This window comes from Ascaphus truei, chromosome 1, assembly GCF_040206685.1.
Source record: "Ascaphus truei isolate aAscTru1 chromosome 1, aAscTru1.hap1, whole genome shotgun sequence".
Lineage (NCBI taxonomy): Eukaryota > Metazoa > Chordata > Amphibia > Anura > Ascaphidae > Ascaphus > Ascaphus truei.
This window is the reverse complement of record NC_134483.1, coordinates 85,174,034-85,196,761: the sequence shown is the minus strand read 5'-3', so window position 1 is coordinate 85,196,761 and position 22,728 is coordinate 85,174,034. Positions and strand designations below refer to the sequence as shown.

Sequence of the window (22,728 nt, the reverse complement as noted above, 5' to 3'; positions counted from 1 at the left end):
GGTCTCTCTCCGTTAGGAGTAGTGAGCAGTGCTAACTGGGGTGGGGGTGTACCTCTTTTTTTTCGGTCCTACGTTCTCGTTTTGACTTAGGGGTTTTAGACACCTCGGTGACTAATTCGGGGTCTGTAAACGGAAAAAGCTCATCTGGAGTAGGATTGTTCAAGGTGAGCTGTCCTCTGATCAGGGTGTCAAAACCAGGGAAATTACAGCCTAACACTAGGGAATGGGGTAACTTTGGTACAATGGCTGCCATAGTTTCGATGACTTGCCCCTCGACCTTTACTTTTATCAGAGTCGTGGTGTACGGAAGCGTACACCCATGTACACATAATACCCGCAACTTCTCACCCTGGGGTAACCTGAGAGGCTTAACCAACTTCCCGGATACCAAGTTAATATTGCTCCCTGAGTCTACCAGTGCGGAGACTGGTTTTCCATTTAACATCACCGTGGTGAGGAAGTTGTGGGTACGTTTTCCCTCGTGGGTCATACCCAAGACTCCACAAAATTCAGATTTCACAGAACCATGTGCACACTCCATTGGCTCAGACAACTGTGGGCAGTGAGCCTTAATATGCCCCGTCTCCCCACACTCAAAACAAACAATTGGTCCAGTTCGTTCTTGAAACCCTTTCTGAAATTTAGAGTTTCTGTCCCTATCCGGGTTTTCTTCCACCTGTTCAAATCGTGTGAACGGTCGTGTGTCCTGGCGCCAGCGCTGGCATCTACTGGTCGTGTTGGGACGTGGGTTGTAGTTGGTGCGAGTGGGGCGTGACAGTTCACGGGTAGCCAGAAACTGCTCCACTGCGCCTACCATGGCATCACAAGAGAGGGGATCTCCCTGTCCCACCCACTGTTGAAGGTCCTGGGGTAACGCTCGAATGAAACGGTCCAACACCACCATCTCCAGGATCCGTGCAGGGCTATGTTCCTCTGGTTTTAGCCACTTGGTCGCTATGTGAATCAAATCCCATAACTGGGATCTGGGCGGCTTCTGTTCCTGGTATTTCCACTTATGGAACCTCTGCGCACAAACTGCGGGAGTCACAACAATCCTTGCAAGGATTTCGCTTTTCAGACAGTCATAGTCTGCTGCGGCTTCTTCGTCAAGGTCACAATACGCTTTTTGGGCATCCCCCAGTAGAAAGGGTGCGATAATCCCAGCCCATTTGGAGCGGGCCCACCTTTCCCGGGAAGCGATTCGCTCAAAGGACCTGAGGTATCCCTCGACGTCATCGTGCGGCGTCATTTTCTGTAGGTACTCGTTCGCCTGGACGGGCCGCGGCGGGGCCGTACTTGACAAGCCCATTTTAATCTGGGTCAGCTGCTCAATTAGCTACTTCTGTGTGTCTGCAACAACATCAAGCTGGGCTGCAAATAACCGGTTTGTCTCGCGTTGTGCAGCCGTGCTGTCCTGTCCCTGTTTGTTAGCTTCTTGCTGGACAGCGGTGCTGTGTACTAAGGCCTTCACAACGTCCTCCATAGTGGCAGCTACCGTGTGGACAGTTTCCACCAGACGCAATCTGTAGCTCCGCCCCTTTTACAGGGTGTTCGACATCCCACTTCTGACACCACGTGTGACAGGATGGTCGTGGTAAGTGAGGAGACAACACGTCTTTTCCGGTGAAATAATGCTGATGGGTTTATTTGTCCAAAAACGGTAACTAAACAATGGGTACACTGTCCCTTTAAAATTGAAACGAAACAAAATCCTAACCCCGGTCGGGGTACTAGCTAAACAAAAGTGCAGGCTAACTATCTGGCTGGCTAGCTAACCTATTCCAACCCAATAAAGTACAGCAAACGCAGTTGGCTCCTTACCTGGGAGCTTTATTCTTCCCTCTTGGGACAGGATCGCTTTGGGCAGCTTGTGTCTGTCTTAACACTCCTCTGTCTTCCCTCTATGCCTCAGAGAGAGAGACTGCCGCCCCAGAGGTATTTCCTCTTCCTATTTTTAAAGCAGGTGAAGGAGCTTAATTCAAATCACCTGTGGTCTGCTTGACAAGCTGAGTTAACCCCTCGTTTACTGGATAGCATGCATACTGCCATCTCCTATTCACATACACGGAGTCAATGATCCTGTCACAGTTGTTAATATGAGACTGTCTCTGTATGGTCAATATGACTCTCTGATCGATACCATCACATTCAGCCAATAAAGGGTTAATATGTAGGATGGTGTACTGTAATCTCTCTTGCGTATAAGCATGATTACAATATTTTCCAAAGAGTAAATAAATATGAAAATAAAAATTTAGATCAAAATCACCTGTTTGGTAAATAATATTTTTTTATGGTATTTAGATTAAGTATATGTAGGGTTTGTGTATAAGATAATATGATCCCTGTATATATGTGGATAAAACTATCACTCTGCATTAAGGAGCACATGTTCTTGATGATGTATTGTGTTATGAGTTTAAACAAATCATTTTTGAAGTGTCTATATATTTATGTTGTAAATAAGAGTGTGGGTCTTGGTTAATATAGGATTAAGACATTGTAATGTCCAATAAGCTCTATATAGTGCCTTTATTAATATGTCCTCTAAGTGTTGTATATTCCATTAAATGATATCCGATATAACCAAAATAATACAGCATAAATGTGAGTTTATTATATTATTATATTCGTCTATGTTAAGGACAATCATGAAATAGCAATTTATTCTTCTAAAATTGCCAATTTTCCAATAGCCAATCAGTTGCGAGAGGTATGTACATAAACCCCCAGGTAGGGACAGGTATGAGATACTAGCCCCTGACGAAGCCACATTGGAGAAACGCGTAGGGCGGTTTACAAGCAGAGAGAGAGACGAGCAGACAAGCTGATCTTCCATCACGGAGTCGGAGCAGTGAGTTTCAGCAACAGAGAGAACATCTCGCGAGACCAGAGGTCACGTGACGCAGAAGTGACTGCGTGAGTTAGCTGTACTCTGAGCCGGCGTCAATCCACCACTGAGTGTGAGAGACTCATATGTGAAACTCTCAAATGCTTTTTTACAACTCACAAAGTGTGAGTTGAATACTTATTTAGGTTCTTTACCAAATTTTAAATAAAAGGTTTTACACTATATTGTTCCCCCTTTTTTTCCCCCCTACCTCCCTGTATGGGATCCGTCTGCAAGACGCAATCTATGCATACAGGTACACCGTGACTGCTGTGAAGCACTGTGAAAACAGTCGCATGAAAGTACAGAGTGTTCCTGGCAGAAATATAAGAAATCACCAAGCTGAGCTCCTGATCCCAGAGTGGATAAAAAGCTGACACTGATCAAACTCACTGTAAGTGCATATCTCACCAAAATTGATTTTCTGATTATTGGACATTCTACCCTATGATGGTTCTTTTTCTCTTTTTTTCTCTCTCTCCCTGGTCTTTTTGCGCTTAGGTCATTCTTTCTTGTACATTAATAATCGGCGACTGTGGAGCCGTGGACTTAAGTGGCAGCAGATTTAACAGGATCGGTTAGTATTTAAAGGGTTAATACGTCTCGTTTAAATTGAATTGGCTAGGTACAGTATTTTTATTAATATCACTGTTTTGGATTATTGTTGGGAGTTGCGCTGCAAGTTGGTAATAGATACTCAGCTCCTGTATGACTGTGGTGACTGGAAAGTCCTGGATACACGTAGCCACGATCACAAAAAGGGGTGGGACTTTTATGCTGCTGGCCCTGCCTGCTGGCACTCTATTTGGACACTTTATTTGCTGTGAATACCCCTTGATGTAACTTTTTGTGATCGTGGCTACGTGTATCCAGGACTTTCCAGTCACCACAGTCATACAGTCATTATACTGCTTTCATTTATATGGGTCTCTCTCCTCTGTATGTCATCTTTGATATCTGTGTTTGGGTCACTGAAGTACCTTTCAAATGATGTTTTTTGCTGTCATGTACTATATTTATAGCTTCATGCTTATAGGTCTTCCTATTATAGTGCCCCGTACACTAGCATAGTATGCCTGTTATATTCTACCATTTTTTGTTTATTTCTTTTCTTTAGAGGTTTACTATTTATTTTCCTTTATTAGTTTCTTTTTTTGTTCATTATCTCCTTTATACGACCGGCCGGTTATGGATCACTATGGGTACTTTGTCCCCATAGTGGTTACATGTTCTGAGGTTTTGATCATATTATGGTTTGTTTTTTTTATGGTAGTCTAAGGGTTTTTTCTTTTTGGGTTGTCCTATTTAAATTTATTTTGTTCAGTCAGGCAGGGTTTCAGCTAGCTGTTTTTTTGTTTTTCATCTTATTTTGATTTAATAAATTACTATTATTATTTTGCATAATTTGTCTGAGTGCTTTTTAGAGGTTTCCTTTTCTGTGTTTCTATATCTATTTCATTCCTCTAGCACCGCCTAGCAGATAATTTTTCTGTTATTTTTTCAGTTATTTTACTGTTAATTATAAGGTTTAGACATTGCATTTATTTTTTGGTTGTTGATGTGGTATTCATTTTTGTGTATGTTATATATATATATATATATATATATACAGTGTTCGACAAACCTATACATTTGCACGGACCGGGCGAGTGGATTTAACATCGTGGCGAGCTCCTATTGGCCCAAGCAGCACACGTGTGGTACTAGGTGGCGAGTAGATTGTTCTCTTTTGGCCTTCAGATATTATCAGGAGTTTGCTGTTGGATTTTTTCCATTAGCTGCACTTCATTGTTGGTGACCCTTAGCAGGACATTTCATGCATCTACTGCCACTTACCTGTCTGAGCTGAGTATATCCATTCACTGCTGGCTCTTAGTGCATAGCTGCATTCATTGCATTATCTCTTAACACCTGGGTTTTGTTTTGTACACTCTGATCTGGGTTCTATTGGAGTGTATTCTCCTTTCCCTTTCAGGTAATGTTTGCAGCCTCCACACATTCAGGCAGGGTTTACACCCAATACATGTGTGTTTCTGGATGTTTTTGAGTTATATAACTGCTCGTATGTATGTATGCTTGTGGATATCCTTTGGGGTGTTCCCTCGTCATTTATTTGGTATGGCTCTATTATGAGCCACATGTGTGCAGTTTTCATAGTTTGGGTTCATTGATTTTCTCCCTTTTTTGTTATAACTGGCCGGTTGCAATCAGACTGGGGACTTTGTGGGACTTCAATACAAGGTTTTTTCTTTTTCTTTGTCCCTTTCCATTTTGTGATGAGCTAGTCCTCTTCATTTGTCCTGATTATTTTGAGTTCCGTGGGTAGGCTTTTTTAAATCAGTTTTATGTTTTCTATTGTGTATGTGTGACATGTTTTGTTTGGAGTTTTGGATTTAATTGATCTAATAAAAATATGTTTTCTTTATATTTGGTACAACATGTCTGAGTGCTTTCTGTGAGGGTTTCTTTTTTCTTTTGTGGGATATATCTCTATATATAACAAAAAAAAGCAGGAATGGGGTGGGTGTTTAGGTGAGTACAGAAAGAAAAAGGGTACGGGAGGAGGGGCATCACACATTATTCCTTCTGGATCTATTCTCTAGATCCTCTTCCTTTTCCCTTAATTCTGTTATAAGGCCTTTTGCTACTGATAGAATCACAGAAAGCCATGCAAACGTGATCTATCATGGAATCCCCACTTAGTCTCCAGAGCCTCAGTACTGTATGTTCTCCCAGAGCATTTAGTTCTCTGTTAATCTCTTTCAGAGCTTATTTCAGCTCTGTCTGAAATAGTACCTATATGTTTTGGTAAATCTCATTCACATCAGTGTTTATCAGGCTCTGTATCTCTCCCTCCAGAGTCTGGGTGGGCCCCCCCCTGATCTAGTGAAGTGCCGCCATTGTCTTCCACCTCCATAAAGCAGGCCCCACTTCCTAAAGAAGTTTGTGGCGTCGCTCGAGAAGGGCTGTTTTTTTGTCTTGGCATGGGAATGATACCGGGAGGTTCCGGTGCCAATTCTGTGTTTTTTAGAGGTTATTGAGCTGTGATAGGCTCTTATCATCTGCCTTTTGTGAGCAATCCCAAGCTACTCACGCAACTGCTGCCACCCGTGCCGCGCATGCGCCCCAACTAGAATAACTTTTTTTAATTTGTACATCTGGTAGTATACAAACTAATCTCATACGTAGCTACTACGAGCAAATCTGGAATTTACCAACATCTTATAAATTAGGCATGTGTGTAGATTGATTGCATGCATGTGTGATAAGGGTAATCAAAACCAAGCCAAACAAGTACATTTCAATGCAAACTGAGAACAGTTTACATATTTACATATGGCACATTATTTAATAAAGGTATACAAAAAAACAAGTTTAGTCCTAACACAATTTTACAATTCCTCCAACACTTCCCATCCTTCAAATTATTCAGCAAAATATGTGATTTTCCTAGATGTCATAATAACCATGGAATATAATACAATCCATATATCAACATATTCAACATACAAATGTGGGTGCTGCTAACTTCAAAGCTCCAGCTAAAACTTCTCTCACACATGTGATGAATTATACACAACCAGACAAGTAGACATCAGACACAGTATGTCCTAAAAGGTGAGGGCCGGACACGTATTGCATAACCCTTACAGAATTATAAACAGAATATGCCAGTACAAAACGGATACGAGAGAATAAAAAACAATAGATACCGATGGAACGAACTCCAAAAATGTAAACCCACCTTTAGTGGCGTGTTCACAAGTCAAAAGATGTAGTAGACGATGTTTCGATTCACAAACAAGCCTTTAGCAGGACCCTGATGAAGGTTAATTTGTGAACCGAAACGTTGTTTTTGCTGTCATGGATTAATTTTATACACTTTATGCTTCAAATAAATACCATGTGCTGTGTCCATCCTTTGCAACCTGTGTTTTGGGCAGTGTATATTGTCACATAATCATATACGCACACATCATTTGGATTAAAATATCACTACACGGTATATGCTGCATTGCACTTTTTGTAAAAAAAATTGTAAATGTTTTACAGGATTGAAGCAGAGTCTCTGGAGCTGAACACCATTAATTTCAGCTCTAGGGACCCCCTACTTCCAGAGATACTTGCCTCCGTAGTGGTGCCGGTACCTCTGCAGCCAGGGAATTTTGTGCTTAACAAAATGGTGGCTTCAAATATCGTCTCACGCGAGCCAATAGGAAGCCATGATGTCATCCGAAGCAGCTTCCTATTGGCCAGCGTGGCCAGGACATTTAAGCTGCACAGACATACTGGCACTACTAAGGAGGCGAGTATCTCTGAAAGCAGGGTATCCCCGGAGCGGAAATAAACGGGGTTTAGCTTCGGAGACTCCCTGCATCAATTCTGTAATTAACCATTTATTTTTATTTTTTAAATGCCATGCTGCATGTTGTGATCTAAAATGATCTGATAGGGAATTGTAATCATTACCCTAAAAACCGTGACAGCCACTTAATCCTTGCCACTTACCTGTAGAGAATATAAAAACGGTGTTGTCCCAAAGTCCATGCTTCTTCAGAGCGACGGTGACATTTCCCACAGCTTCATCCAAAGCAGACACCATCCCGGCGTACTGCCGCCTTCTTTTGTCCTGGATGAAACTGTAAGGTTGTGTGTACTGCTCAGGAACTTGCAAAGGTTCATGAACGGACTGGAAAGCCAAGTAGAGAAACAAAGGCTGCAAAACAAGTGTAATGAACATTTAATAACATCATTGCAAATCGACATCGTGTTGCAATTTTCACTGCAACAGTGAAAAGGATTAATACCTGAAGCGGCTTGTAACTAGAAAATGTTTACACTGGTCTGATTCATGACGATTTTGTATCATAATGTGACGGCTGTTTAATAAGCCACGTTTTTAAAGGTTTAGTCCCAAAAAGGACCAGATTCAACTAATAAGAGAGATGTTTCCTAGGTTAAAAGCAACTGGTTTTTTTTTTTAACATCATTCTTAATTGATTGCAACCTAAAAATGAGGATGGGTTTGCGGGTGCTTATAACGGCATAATCTCTCACTTACCATTGAGCCTTTCCCTATTTGCTACTCAGACATGGAGGTGATGTTAATATACTTGACCACCTTATATCCTGATGGAGCCACATGATCGACAACCAGTTGCCGGACTCCTGCTCTGATATTTCAGGCAATCGGGTCATAGTAAATATGGGCTAAGTGGAATAGCACTGCATAGTTGGTCATATGCAAGATAGATATCTATATACTGTAGAACTCTCTATGACAATAGTTTAAAAAAAAAATTAGGGTACACATTTACCACCACTTCTATTACTGTATAAAGAAACACTTTCAAAATACTATAAGTATTTAGACTGATAAAAAAAGATTTTTTTTTAAAAAAACAGGTCTCAAAGTGCTACTGAGGATCAGGAGAATATGGTACACACACACACACACACACACACACACACACACACACACACACACACACACGTCTACTTTCTAAAGTCTCCCGGATGCAAAATTAGGGCAAAGCAAGTGCGAAATAACAAAGCCATAGTCATCCAACAAAAGGAATCCCATTGAAAGTAATGGAAGTTTTCCCCCCGTTGAAAAATCTGGTACAAGTACGTACCATTCAATCTCTGCACGTTCAAGGCCACGTGGAATATAGTTGTTCCAAAACACAGAGGAAACATTTTCATTACGTCACAATTTGCACAAGCAGCCAATGTAGGACTCTTGTGCCTTGCATTTGGTGCAGAGCTTTCAGAGGCAGAGTTTTATGTATTGTGTTGGAACACGCTCCTAAGCATCAGTTATTCTAATGTTGTAGGACATGGGTGCTACCAGATAAGTGCAGTGTTGAAGCACAATATACTGATATATAAAAATGTTAACTGGGCAACTCCATTCTTATTGATTGAAGGATTTCATTGATGTTAACATTTAACAATGGTAAAATTTCAGTGCTGCTGTGACACCTTCATCAGGACACAAATATAATGTTCATCAGTGACACGTACACACAATGGTGATGTCACAAACTCGACACAAAAACACGTCAAGCCCCTAAGAGTTACGTAGCTCCTGGATCCTTAACCAAATGTCCATTGCAAACAAATGTGTCCAGTGTCTGAAGTGGTGTCCGTCAAATAAAAACACTCTCTCTCCCGGGTATCTCTCTGTAAACATAGCTATCAACCCATGATACTCACATCCTAAGAGCAAAGTTTACCACCTACTCAGACCTGGTGGGCTTATATGACCCAAACAAAAAGGAAGAAAACTGTCCCACTTTTGATACATCCCAACATAATATTGTGCAATCGCCTCCCTGAACATGTCTTGTTACTGTACAACTCAACGGAACATTTATTTGCTCGAGTGAAGCATAGAACCTCGATACATTCATAGTAAGCGACACAGTCCAAATGACCGGTTTTTGGAGCAAGTGTCCAGTTTGTGACACCTTAATACATATGCCCTAAAAGTGTTAACTCACTTTTATAGTTCTAATTTATGGTGCAGCAAATCTAAATGAATCTCCATTGCTTGGCTAAAAATCTACATACACAAGATGATAAATATTAGCACAACAATTACATTTTTTCATTCAATAGGTGACAAATACTTAAACATTTACCGGAAGGACACTTCGATATACATTGTGTTTTTTGCTGTGTGTGGAATGAATGTCTACATTTCCTATTGGTAGATTTTCACTACAGCAATTTATGAAGCTCACCTTTTCAGGCTGGTGATTAGCTATTAAATCCAGAGCTCGCTCTGTAAATACGTTTGTTGAGTATATTTTCTCATAGCCTGTGGCAGCCGCTTCTCCATCTCGGAAGTCAAGAGCACACCGTGTTACATTCAGTGCTGTGATTAAGACACATCTTTCATGACTATAGTAATCCTCACTGCCCAACAAATAGCCTATAAACAGGAACACGGAACAGATTAAATATCAGGTCAAACAGATATTGTAAATTAGGCAGGCGCAACACATACAATTAACCTACGTTTCAGTCTTATCTAGGGCCATCACTCCCCTGAAATAATCAATTAACTATTTCCGTTCTCCGACAATAAAACCTTATTTATGCACTTATAACCTGGTGTGCTGCACAAAGATGTAAAAGAATTAAACACCGCCATGACAAAATTATTATGGAAATAAAAAATAAATTAATTAAAAAAAGTAGAATAGCACGGAACAAAATTGTGCTTACCTAAAGAATTAGGGGGCATACATTTACCCAATCTGCAAAATTACAATCTCGCACGTCTCCTCTGACACATAGGAGACTGAATTTCGGGAAAAAACTATTACTCATCCATTGTCCTAGAGCAGTGGTGCGCAAACAGGGGGGTACTATATTTTTCGGGGGGGGCGCGGGCGGTTGCAGAGACCTGCGCTCTTCCCCCAGGCATTTAAATTAAATGCCGGGGGAGGCGCGAGGCCTCTGTAACCTACTTACCGGGTTTCAGCTGGAGTGTTGTGCCGCGTCGCCATGGCAACGCGGCATCAAATGACATGGCGACGGGGTCGTGTGACGTCACACCCGACGCTGGTCTAACAGTAAGGGTGGCGCGAGTAGCTGCAGGAGCAGGCAGGGGGGGCGCATCTCAAAAAGTTTGCGCTCCCCCTGTCCTAGAGAAACAATTGTAAAACCATTATCTCTGAAAGGGATTTTAGATGTGAAATGGAAGGATATACATTACACATAAAGCACACACAGTGATTATAAGGGATACTCTAACAGAGGAGTTATCCCTGTTCAGGTAATATGCCTCTAATCCAGCAGTGTGGTGGTTAACTGCTGGTAGTCAATTAACAAACACCACCTGCCAGATTAGATTGCTTAGAAAAGCCTGTCTTTTGAGACAGGAAGAGAGACTCCTTAGCTCACACCTGAGCTGAACTTGGAGACACTTGTCTTGAGCCCTGCCAGAAGAAACAGCAGAGCTGCTTTCAAGACACAGGGGAAACTTCTAAACCTGAATGCTGACAAACCCTGAAGAAAAAGGTAGCAACCAGGGGCAGAGAAGATTTTCCCTCCAAACCACAAGGAACAGATAAGACTTTTATTTACAAGACTTTTTATATCTGTTCATTTCATGCTATATGTTTGGGGCTGGGAGACATCCTTATCTAAGGGAGTTGTGAACTGCATAGTATTTCACTAGAAATACTCCCAAGTGAATAGAAGCTTTGTTTACCCCTTGTTTGGATGGTTTCCTGATGTTAAGGAAAAGGCGCAATAAAAGGCTTATTTAATTTCACTATAATCAGTCTCCCTTGCATACCTCTGTGAGCGTCCGCCTACAGATACCATAATAGCCTGGAGAGAAACAAGGAAATAATTGGGGCTACCATACAATACATCAAGAAACCTGCCCGGATTGGATAACCCAGAATTCATCCCAGGAAAAGATCAAAAATCCTCTCAAATCTGAGAGACAAAAAGTGATCGTGTCTAGACCTCTTAATACACAGAGGAAAGCAAACGTATTCCTTTTCAGGAACAAAGCACGAAAAAAAAAAAAACAGATACCGCAATCTCATTTGTTCTCTTATATACAAGTGTTGGATTATGGGAAAATCATATCAAATTATAGGAAGCATATTGTACAGAACAGATTTGCTGACTACTTTGATCACACAAGAGAATATAGACACAACATTTAGGAACTGTACAATGTAGTGAGGAAAGATGGCCACGAGCGAATATTACAGAACCCCTTAATAGCATGGTAGGAAGACTTCCCAGAAATACAGGACATAAATGAACTCTTAGTGGGATTAACACATTTATATAAATTGACACCATTGAAGACTTGGACAGAAGTCCAATTTAAAATAATGCACAAAGCATGTATTGCTTTAAACTAAAGTCCCCATCCATCAGTAGGAACAATCAATCAATGCCCCAAGCGTCAAACGGGAAGGAAGATATTAAATACGGTTGTGTTGCACCATTAAACACTTCTGGGATAAAATGATGGACTATATAACTAAAGTACTAAGAAAATCACAAAACATAAAAGATTCCAATGGTGTTACTATTTGCCGACATAGAACCATGGCTGGATAAGGAAGGTAGCACAACCAGTGCAGTCAAAGCATCATAAATGGTGCTCCAAGCAGCTAGAAAAGCAGCCATGCTGCATTTGATATCCCCATCACCTGTAAAATTAGATATAGTCAAGGTATATCTATTTAAACTTATGTCCATGGACAAAATAGAGGCGAGCTTCCAAAAGGCGCTCAAGATCAAAAACGTTTTTCACAAATGGGGATGGTTCATTAGCTCTATTGGACAAGGCCAAGACAACCATAGCAAAAGTGTTTGCGGACACGACATGGCGTCTAACCAGGCAGCTTGTCACACAAAACAAAAACAGAATGCTCCTGTGAGGACAAATTCTAGAAAACAAACGTTAACCTTGAATAACTGATATATACAGAAAATACATAGTCAGAAATTGTCATTAGGGGGAATTTACTTAATTCAAATGTTAATTGAAGGTAGATATTGGTTTAAAAAAAAAAAAAAAAAAAAGAAGAAGCAGGATATTAAAGCCAGAATGATGCTGACAACACAACACGCAAAAGGGAAAGTGTTTATACAAGAAACCTATATGATATTACAGGAGGGTCACATACAGTATAAAACAATATTTTCAACCTATAACGTGGCATTGTATGAGGAGAGAAAATTACTTAAAATGTATTTCCACAATGAAGAAATTGTTGAAAATGTTGCGTGTGGTGATTGATGTATGTAACATGTTTCCAATAATAAATAAATACTGGTGTGATGCATCTATTTTGTATTCTGTTAATTGTTTTTACACACACACACAATTACAGCAAGCTCTAACACCAGAACCCACCACATCATATCATACACACACACACACACACACACACACACACACACACACACACACACACACACACACACACACACACACACACACAGTCATGTGAAAAAGAAAGTACACCCTCTTTGAATTCTATGGTTTTACATATCAGGACATAATAACAATCATCTGTTCCTTAGCAGGTCTACAAATTTGGTAAATACAACTTCAGATGAACAACAACACAAGACATATTACACTGTGTCATGATTTATTTAACAAAAATAAAGCCAAAATGAGGAAGCTTTGTGTGAAAAACTAAGTACACCCTTACTGCTTACATACGAATTAAGACGCTAAGTAGCAGACAGGTGCAGCTAATCAAATGCCCTTGATTAATTGATAATCAGCAAGTGTGACCACCTCTATAAAAGCCAAAGTTTTAGCAGTTTGCTGGTCTGGAGCATTCAGGTGTGTTAACACAATGCCAAGGAGGAAAGACATCAGCAATGATCTTAGAGAAGCAATTGTTGCTGCCCATCAATCTGGGAAGGGTTATAAGGCCATTTCCAAACAATTTAAAGTCCATCATTCTACAGTGAGAAAGATAATTCAAAAGTGGAATACATTCAAGACAGTTGCCAATCTTCCCAGGAGTGGACATTCCAGCAAATTTACCCCAAGGTCAGACCGTGCAATGCTCAGCAAAATTGCAAAATACCCAAGAGTTACATCTCACTCTACAGGCCTCAGTTAGCATGTTAAATGTTAAAGTTCATGACAGTACAATTAGAAAAAGACTGAAGAAATATGGTTTGTTTGGAAGGGTTGCCAGGAGAAAGCCTCTTCGCTCTAAAAAGAACATGGCAGCATGGCTTAGGTTTGCAAAGTTGCATCTGAACAAACCACAAGACTTCTGGAACAATGTCCTTTGGACAGACGAGACCAAAGTGGAGATGTTTGGCCATAATGCACAGCGCCACGTTTGGCGAAAACCAAACACAGCATATCAGCACAAACACCTCATACCAACTGTCAAGCCCGGTGGTAGAGGGGTGATGATTTGGGATTGTTTTTGCAGCCACAGGACCTGGGAACCTTGCAGTCATTGAGTCGACCATGAACTCCTCTGTATACAAAAGGATTCTGGAGTCAAATGTGAGGCTATCTGTCCGACAGCTAAAGCTTGACCGAAATTGGGTCATGCAATAGGACAATGATCCCAAGCACACCAGCAAATCTACAAGAGAATGGCTGAAAAATAACAGAATCAAGGTGTTGCAATGGCACAGTCAAAGTCCAGACCTCAACCCGATTGAAATGCTGTGGCTGGACCTTAAGAGAGCTGTGTATAAACAAATGCCCACAAACAACAATGAACTGAAGCAGCGTTGTAAAGAAGAGTGGGCCAAAATTCCTCCACAACGATGTGAGAGACTGATAAAGTCATACAGAAAACGATTACTTCAAGTTATTGCTGCTAAAGGTGGTTCTACAAGCTATTGATTCATAAGGTGTACTTAGTTTTTCACGCATGGCTTCTCCATTTTGGCTTTATTTTTGTTAAATAAATCATGACACGGTGTAATATGTCATGTGTTGTTGTTCATCTGAGGTTGTATTTACCTAATTTTAAGACCTGCTAAGGAACAGCTGATTGTTATTATGTCCTGATATTTAAAACCATGGAATTCAAAGAGGGTGTACTTTCTTTTTCACATGACTGTGTATATATATATGCATCTGCATTGGTGGTAAAGTATGTGTTATATACACACACACACACACACACACACACACACACACATTGTATAATATATATATATATATATATATATATATATATATATATATAATATATATATTATATATATATATATATATATATATATTATATATATATATATATATATATATCACACACACGTGTCAAAAGGAGTGCCAAATGTATACAACAAATGACAAAGATACCCATGCTACATCCAACTATGACCAGTATGCAGTCCTAACACTACCTGTAAAAATTCCCATTTACCTCTGCAGTGGTATTCAGAACTATTCTCCCTCCACTGCAGAAGTAAATGAGAATTCTCACAGGTAGTGTTAGGACCTGCATACTGGTCATGCCGTGACGTGGCTGCAGGCTTATAACGCTTTGGACAAAGGGTTTAACTAAATGACCCTTACACATGAGAATACTAAACATTGAAGTATTTAACTACGTATTTTGTCGCATTGGATATCCTTGTCTTTTGTTGTAGAATTGTTTTTCCACCTCAGGTTGGGAGAGGACTCCTCTGTGCCAGCTCCCAGACTCCTGCTCGTGTTTATTTACAGGGACCTTATATCAGAACGGCTCTTATATAAACTGACATTAGAAAAGGGACAAGCTCGTGCTGTGCTAGTCCTGCCACACTGAAAGGGTTAAAAAGGTTAGCTTGACAATGAAAGAAAACAACATTAAAAAAAAAAAAAAAAAAACAATGGCTGTTACCAAAATAGGTGTCGAATCCTCTGCGTGTCGGGAGGCAGTCTTTTTTGTACATGCCCAGGTGCCATTTCCCCACCATGTGCGTGACATATCCCGTTTCCTTGAGCAATTCAGGCAGTAGTTTTTCATCAAGAGGCACGCAGTGCGGCTGGCACGGCCATATTATTTCATGCTGTAAACCCGTGTGGATCTTGGAAACAAATCAAAATAATAGATAAATAGAAAAATGAGAGGAATATATAGCAATCGAGATTTATACAATAAAATATTATTGCAGTTAAATGTATAATGTGGCTGTGTATGCAGCACCGTACATACAGTTTCTCAGGCACAAGTCCCTGGCAATTATTTGGTTCTGTATTTCTGAGAGTGTCGGTGTGCTAGGGTAGGTACAGTATATGTAACTTTTTTGTCACTTCAATTTTTTTTATTAATAGTTTTGGAGGGGGGGGGAACATTAAAAAAAAGGAGTGGGGTACATTGATACATATAAAAAGGGGGGAGTTAATATAGTAAAGATCACAACGTTCAGGATATTTTAATCTAAATATGGAGATATACCAGTATTTCGGAACCAAGGGGCCCAAATCTCTGAGAACTGTGAGGTGGAACCAATGTGACAGGCGGAGAGTTTTTCCATGTATACTATATTCCTAATGTTATTGTTTACTTGATGTAGAGAGGGAGGGGCAGGTTGTTTCCAATTTTTAACAATAGTGCTCCTAGTGGCATTTAAAATGTGGGAAATTATTTTAGCTTTCTTTTTATTTTGGTTGGTATATATGTAGCATTAATTAGCTGATAGATCTTTAAAATCAGCAAATCTGTACTGCTGAGCTGAATTTATTTGTGTGCAAAGTTTGAAACTGCAGCCCTCACTCTCTTGAACCCTGTTTTCGGTTCCTTTGAGCCATCTTGCATTCTTGAGATACTGAGCACTGAAAAACAGGCTTCATGGGATACAATAAAATGGGCGCCAGGAATTGCATTGGAAGCACAAAAGACAACCAGAAAGAAGAACTTTAGTAACTCCTTAATTTGGGGCAATTGTTTGAAAAAGATTCAAACTGAAAAAGTGCTCTGCTTTGGGAACAATATCCTAATACAGCAAGGCCCCGCTTCTCGGCGCCCCGCTTTTCGGTGATCCGCTAATACAGCGGCACCGAGAAGGGGGCCGCCATGTCTGCCCAGAGGTCGCGCATGCACAGAACGGGCTGTTTCCGCCGGCGCGCATGCGCAGAACGTAGGTTGCGCGCGCAGAACGGTTTGCGCATGCGCACAAGGGGGGAAATGCCGGTTTGCGCATGCGCACAACTGAAAATCGCCGGTACCGCTTTCCGGCAATTTTCACTATACGGCAGGCCCTTAGAACGGAACCAGCCGTATGCCCGGGGCCCTGCTGTATAAATCCTAGTATAGTACAGTATAAATGTATTTCGCATTTATGCTTTAAATATGAGTGAATTAATGAATCTTTGGATCACAATGTAGGTCTCTGAGGGGAATATGCAGTAAGGGTCACAAATGGGCATTATGATGTTAATGACTTACAGTAAATGGGCTGTAAGGTGTCATGTGGCTTAGCACTGCCATAAGTGCATAACGTGTCCTATGGCACCATAAAAGGTAGCATATATTGCTAACCACTGCTTATAAAACATGGCCCCAAGAGTCAATGTTGTTTGGCATACATTGACATCAATGTATGATAGGGTGATCAGACGTCACGGTTTTTGGGATTGTGTCCCGATGACTTAAAAGTGCAAAAACGTTCCAGTTTTTCACTGGGAAAATATGGTCATCCTAAATAAGTATGCGGGTGCTTACAGCAGCTTCAACTACAGATGTAGCAGGCGTTATTGCACCTGCTGGCACGCAATACCGCATCAGCCCCGCCCCTCTTTTGCACACGGCTAATGCAGACACAATAGTGGCTGCTCCCGCTGGTGCGTTCTGTGCATCCCGCAGCAATACACCAGCACGAGCATTAACGCCTGCTACATCTCTAAGTGCCAATTAGCATGCCAGTTGACTATTTTTTATTTTGAGATAACATCTCTATTTTTCCTTCGCACTGCTTGATGTATCTGGGCCATAGAGTCATTTGGGAAGTGGCTATCGGAACAGTCATGGGAGAAGTTGCTTGGTGGTGGAATACTGTACTGTAATCTATAAATACTGCTATTTTCCTCTCTCATTGTGACATGAAGCACTGAGCTAGCATTAAAATCCTCTCTCCCAATTACTCTATTTTTTAAGGTAATTTTTTTTGTAATGTGAATAAAAAGGGGTCTACCACAACCACCCCCAATTGGAGAAACGGATCTTTCAATTTGCATTTTTGCATCAGCCGTTTGATTTTTTTTTTTTTTTTTTAATACACCAACACACTGAAATGTACATTTCTTGGCAGCTGGAGAGCCCGTGGGAGGTGATAATAGAATAGATTGATTCATTCCAGGTAATGAAGAAAAATACCAAAACTTCTGCGTTGGAGGTCAGTGTCAAATGTAAGAGTTAAAAAAAAAAAATATGAGCAGAGAGGGGCTTTGGCTGTGCAAACTCTTGCTAAACACAAAGCGATATAAAAAAAATAAAAATAAAAAAAAAGGAGCAGCCAGAGGAAATCAAACAGAGTTAACAGAGCTTTGTGGATCTGGCCTACAGTAAGTTGCCCCATGGACATATGTGCTATGCTGACGCAGCACTCAAGAGACCTTTGAGAAATACAACATTCATCCAGCAACTACTGTACATCGTGTGAAGGTATTTGTAAAGCGAAGGAAAATGACAAAAGGAGGGCTCCAGTCTAATATGGGAGGAGTGGCTCAGTGAAGACAATGACTGGTACTGAGTTTGAAGCAGGGGAACCTGGTTCAATTCCCGGTGTCGGCTCCTTGTGACCTTGGGCAAGTCACTTTATCTCCCTGTGCCTCAGGCACACAAATAAAATTAGAGGAATTTGGAGGAAAAATGTTGGTAACCCTTCTGCACTGACTGGTCAATTTAGCTTTGGGCTGGGATCTGATAACTCCAAGAACTGTCAACTACTTACCTTATTGGTCATTATAAGTGCAATTCATAAACCTATACCCCCCTCTCCCCCAACAATGATATATAGATTTTAAAAAGTATGTGAGTTAAGCAGCACTCCACCAGTGGGTAAATAAAGTTCTGATCTGGTGCCCTGCCCCCCTCAGAACAATAGCCAATAGATATAGTGGTTCCCAGCACTCAGTATGAAAAAAAAATCAGATAAAGGCATCAATAAGAAAATAACAATGATGTATTCAAGAAAATTGTATACCATAGGGGGCTAGGAATAAACTGGAATGGAAACAAGGGCTAAACAATAAGTAACAAGTCTGGAGAGGGAGAAAGATGGAGGAAATACAAAGGGAACAATGATATATAGATATTACACTTCTATTTTTATGACATGTTGAAAAGGGAATACCCTCACAATTTTTTTTTATGAAAATCCCTGCTACTCGGGATAGGACATGGCATACAGCATTTTTTAAACAGTTGACATGGGCCACTAATTCCGTGACAGGGAATAGCAACCTCTGCGTCCTACTGATACAGAGGAAATAAATACACTACAATTATTCATGGTTTTGGAGAGAGGGAGGGGGGAGGAATAGGATAGTGCTTCTAATTTGCCTCTTTCATATGCTGTTTAGTTTAAAGTTGATTTGGGGCAATAACTGCATCTTCAAAATATCCCAGTTTGTGGGTAGAGCTCATAAAAACAGGGTTGTCTAAAGTTGTGTAATCTTACAGTTTTACAGAAAGATCAGGGATTAGTGAATGATCTATAACTATTTGACCAAATTGGTCTTTTACACACACAGCCACAATCCTGCTCAACACTTCAAGAGCAGCCAGTGATAGTTACAACAAACTAGTTGATCACGTGCTAGTCATAGGACAGCTCTCTCCCAGAGCAAAGCAGCCTGCATTGGGACCTGGATAACTGAACCAGCAGAGTGCATCACTCCCTGAGAATAGATACATCGGATTTCACCAATCTCCACCCTTGAACCCACGAGGGTACAAGCTTGTAACAGAAGTGCACCAAACAGGAACAGACTACACTGTTCCAAATATTTGCAGTAACTTTATTAACCTCTTCGGTGCTGCCGAGACTAGCGACACATCACCGTGCAGCGCCGCTCCCTCTAGCACAGAAAGGGGCCAACAGTGTGTCCATAAGCCATGCTGGGACTCTGCTGACCTGGTATCTGCCGGTGAGGAGCTGGCTGCGGGACGGGGTGCACAGGGGCTGCGTGTAATATGCGTCCAGCCGCACCCCCTGGGCAGAGAGAGACTCCAGGTTGGGGGTTCGGATCTCGGAACCGTGGAAGCTGACATCATTCCAGCCCAGGTCATCAGCCAGGACAAAGACAATGTGAGGAGGGGGAGACGGCATGTAACTGCCAGCAGCTGCCTGGCGGAGCATCACAGAGCACAGGAGCACCGCTTGCAGATGTAGCGCTCCTGCCATGGTGATGAGGGACGGTGCGAGGCTGGCTGCAGGCACTGATCTCGCTCACTGCGAGCTCTGAGCAGCACAAGAACTTCATTCAGGAACTGGCAGCTAAAGACAAGGCCCGCCCTGCTCCTCCCGCCCCCCCTGTATACTGTACTGTACATGCACCCAGCTTGTGTTTACATATGCAGCCAGGAGTGCAGGATATTTTTTGGGGGTGAGGGGAGTGCTGTACAGACACAATCAGTAATTTCTATACTGTATTAACCCTGGGAGAGGCTGCAGCTCCCTCGCACCCCTATTTCCAGCCCCCATGTATGCAGCATGCAAAACTTGCATAGCTTGTGAATTACAGTATAGTGGGTGCCATGCATCATTGGAACCTTTATCTGTCTGCAAACAGCCACTGCAATTCTTTCCTAGGGTATATTCACTATTGCTGCGGTGGTTGAAGTGACTTATAAAGTCTGTCTCTCTTTGCCTCTCTCTCTCTGTCTCAATAAATGTAACTGTAGCGTGTGTGTGAGGTTTTGGTCCCGTTGCGTCCCCGTTCGGGGAGGCGGGGGAGGGAACTCTGTGACAGTGAATGAACGTCACCAGCTCTATGCCTGGCAGACGTATGTGTAGATGCAGTGCAGCAGTGATGAGGTTAATTTTCAGCTGGGAAGCTCCTGACAATTAGATTGATTCCAGCTGCATAATCAAGGTGTTTTAAAACCCCCAAGCTGCACACACATGCAGGCTCGCTGGTTTTTTGTATGCTGAAAAGAAGCTATTTTGTTTTTGTTTGCTGTATTTTTTAAGGCTCAATAAATAAGCCTTATCCAGAGAACCTGCGTGTGTGGTTGCATGTACCCTGCAACAAACCCCCTGACACACAGTGTGATGGCCCCGGCCCCCGACGTCATTGCCGCACCCACCCGACCCGTTTTGGCCACGCCTCCAGCTCCCGCTCTCTACAGACCGCAGATAGCGGTCAAGTGCCTCTCCACGCGCCGCCTGTCTGCCGTGCGAGCGCGTGGTCTGAGGCAGTGGGGCCTTAGCCCAAGTGGGTGAGCGCGTGTAAGTGGGAGAGTGTGTGCCCGTGCGCAAGGGCAGAGGGGGGAGAGAGAGGGCAATAGCGGGGGGCGGCGAGGGTTGGAGTTCCCCAGAATTTCAAAATTTAATTCTGGGGTTCCCTAACCAAAAAAAGGTTGAAAACCACTGCACTAGAAGCTGTTACTTCTTAGGGCTGTTCTATACAGCGTGCGGCCGCACGTTCCTATGCGAACGCGCGTGCACGTGCCGCATGCTTTCCGTGTATATAGATCCGGGAGCTGCAGGTAAGTGCATATGCGTGTATGTGTGTGTATATGTTGTGTGTGTATATGTTGTGTGTGTGTATATGTTGTGTGTGTATATGTTGTGTGTGTATATCTTGTGTGTGTATATCTTGTGTGAGTGTAAGTGTAAGGGGAGTGTAAGAAAGATTTTTTAAATTAAAAAAGTTTAATAATTTTTTTTTTTTGTGTGTGCAATTATTTTCTCCTCACCCCCCACACACATCCATACATCCATACATACACACATACACACCAATACATACATTTGAGCGCAGGCAGCGGCGCGAAAAGATGAATTTCTTTATCTTCGCCGCTGTCTATTGGCTCCCCTCTCCCTATAGAAAGGCTGACTAACGTCAGCCAAATAAAATTCCGCGCGCACGACGTAGCACGCGCCCGGCACTATAAAACGGCCCTTAGAGAAGTAGATTTGATGGCCTTAAAAAGTGTGTGTGTGTGTGTGTGTGTGTGCGCACTGGGTCACAGGCTCTCTAAGACTAATTTTAATATGTATTTCAAAGTTCCCACAGATGTACAGGACACAACCTCTGGCATCTGAAGATGTCAGATAATTAAATATGTGTATTTTATGTCATTTGTCTTGCTATTCTATATTAATTATAGCTCAAGAAACCATATTTATATTACAATATAACATCATCTTTGTAGAAGGAAATCATATTATTGTATTGCTACAGCTACATCAGCATTGCGATATTAATGTGCTAATTTGCAAATCGATTGAATACTTCCATAATTTCAGTGGCATAACTTACATTTTTGGGCTCCCCTGCAAACATTTTTTTAAAGGCCCCCTCTGTCACTCTCTCTCTCCCTCCTCTCTATCTCTCCCCATGCTTCATTTCTATGGCTGCGTCCCGGCTAGCGCTGAGCGTGCTGTGTGCTCGGCGCTTGCCGCTTTTACTTTTTGTAGACGTACCCACGCACGCTCTCCCAAGCTTGGCGCTTGAGGAGAAAAAAAAAAAGTGACTTTGAAGCACGCTCAACATGCCCCCAACGCCCCCCCTCTCCCGCCTGTGAAATACACAGGACACCCGGCGCTCATGCTTCGAGAATTGGTGACGTCACCGCTCTCAAGCATGAGCGCAGTCAGCGCCAGCGGGGACGCAGCCTTACTTGCCTAATCTTCTCTATAACTCTCCCACTCTTCTCTCTAGCTCTCCCCTTCTAGGGTTGACAAGTGGCTTGTCCAAAAATAGTGGACACAATGGTGAAAGGTGCAACACGCTCGAGACACACACCTCCGCTCCATGCTGTTTCCTCCTCTCCTTGGCTCCGGACACCTCCTCCTGATTGGCTGCATTACCCAGCAGCAGCCAGTCAGGATGGAGGAAGCTGGCCAACCCCCTAGCAACAGTCCTGCTCTCTCCCTATTCAAGGAAATCTCACAGCCGGTCAGGTCACTATGTCCAAAGAGGTTATACCGGTGTGAAGATCCGCCATTCCGGCGGTTCAGACCCCTTAACCCTCACCCGTTCGTCAGGATCTAAAGACACTCAGAGAGGGCATTTCAGCGGCGGTTCTCATGCGCAGTGCGCGGGCTCCGTCCTTCTCCGTGGGTCCTGTTCCCAGGCTGCGTTCCTGCCCCAATCCTGATGACGCGCGACGCGTGGGCAGTGCACAATCTCCTCAGCG

The 22,728-nt window shown here is 42.2% G+C and overlaps 1 protein-coding gene across 1 annotated transcript in view; it reads right to left on the bottom strand.

The window, feature by feature from the left end:
* Window positions 1-19,879, bottom strand: part of ARSB (arylsulfatase B) — a 215,693-nt gene extending 195,814 nt beyond the window's left edge. Inside the window, exons 1-4 of the mRNA XM_075590886.1 lie at window positions 19,496-19,879; window positions 15,259-15,445; window positions 9,640-9,830; window positions 7,400-7,607 (exon numbers count right to left, since the gene is read on the bottom strand). Of these exons, the coding sequence (XP_075447001.1) occupies window positions 7,400-7,607; window positions 9,640-9,830; window positions 15,259-15,445; window positions 19,496-19,765 (856 nt within the window). The 5' untranslated portion in view covers window positions 19,766-19,879. The remainder of the gene's footprint in view (window positions 1-7,399; window positions 7,608-9,639; window positions 9,831-15,258; window positions 15,446-19,495) is intronic.
* Window positions 19,880-22,728: the final 2,849 nt, after the last annotated feature.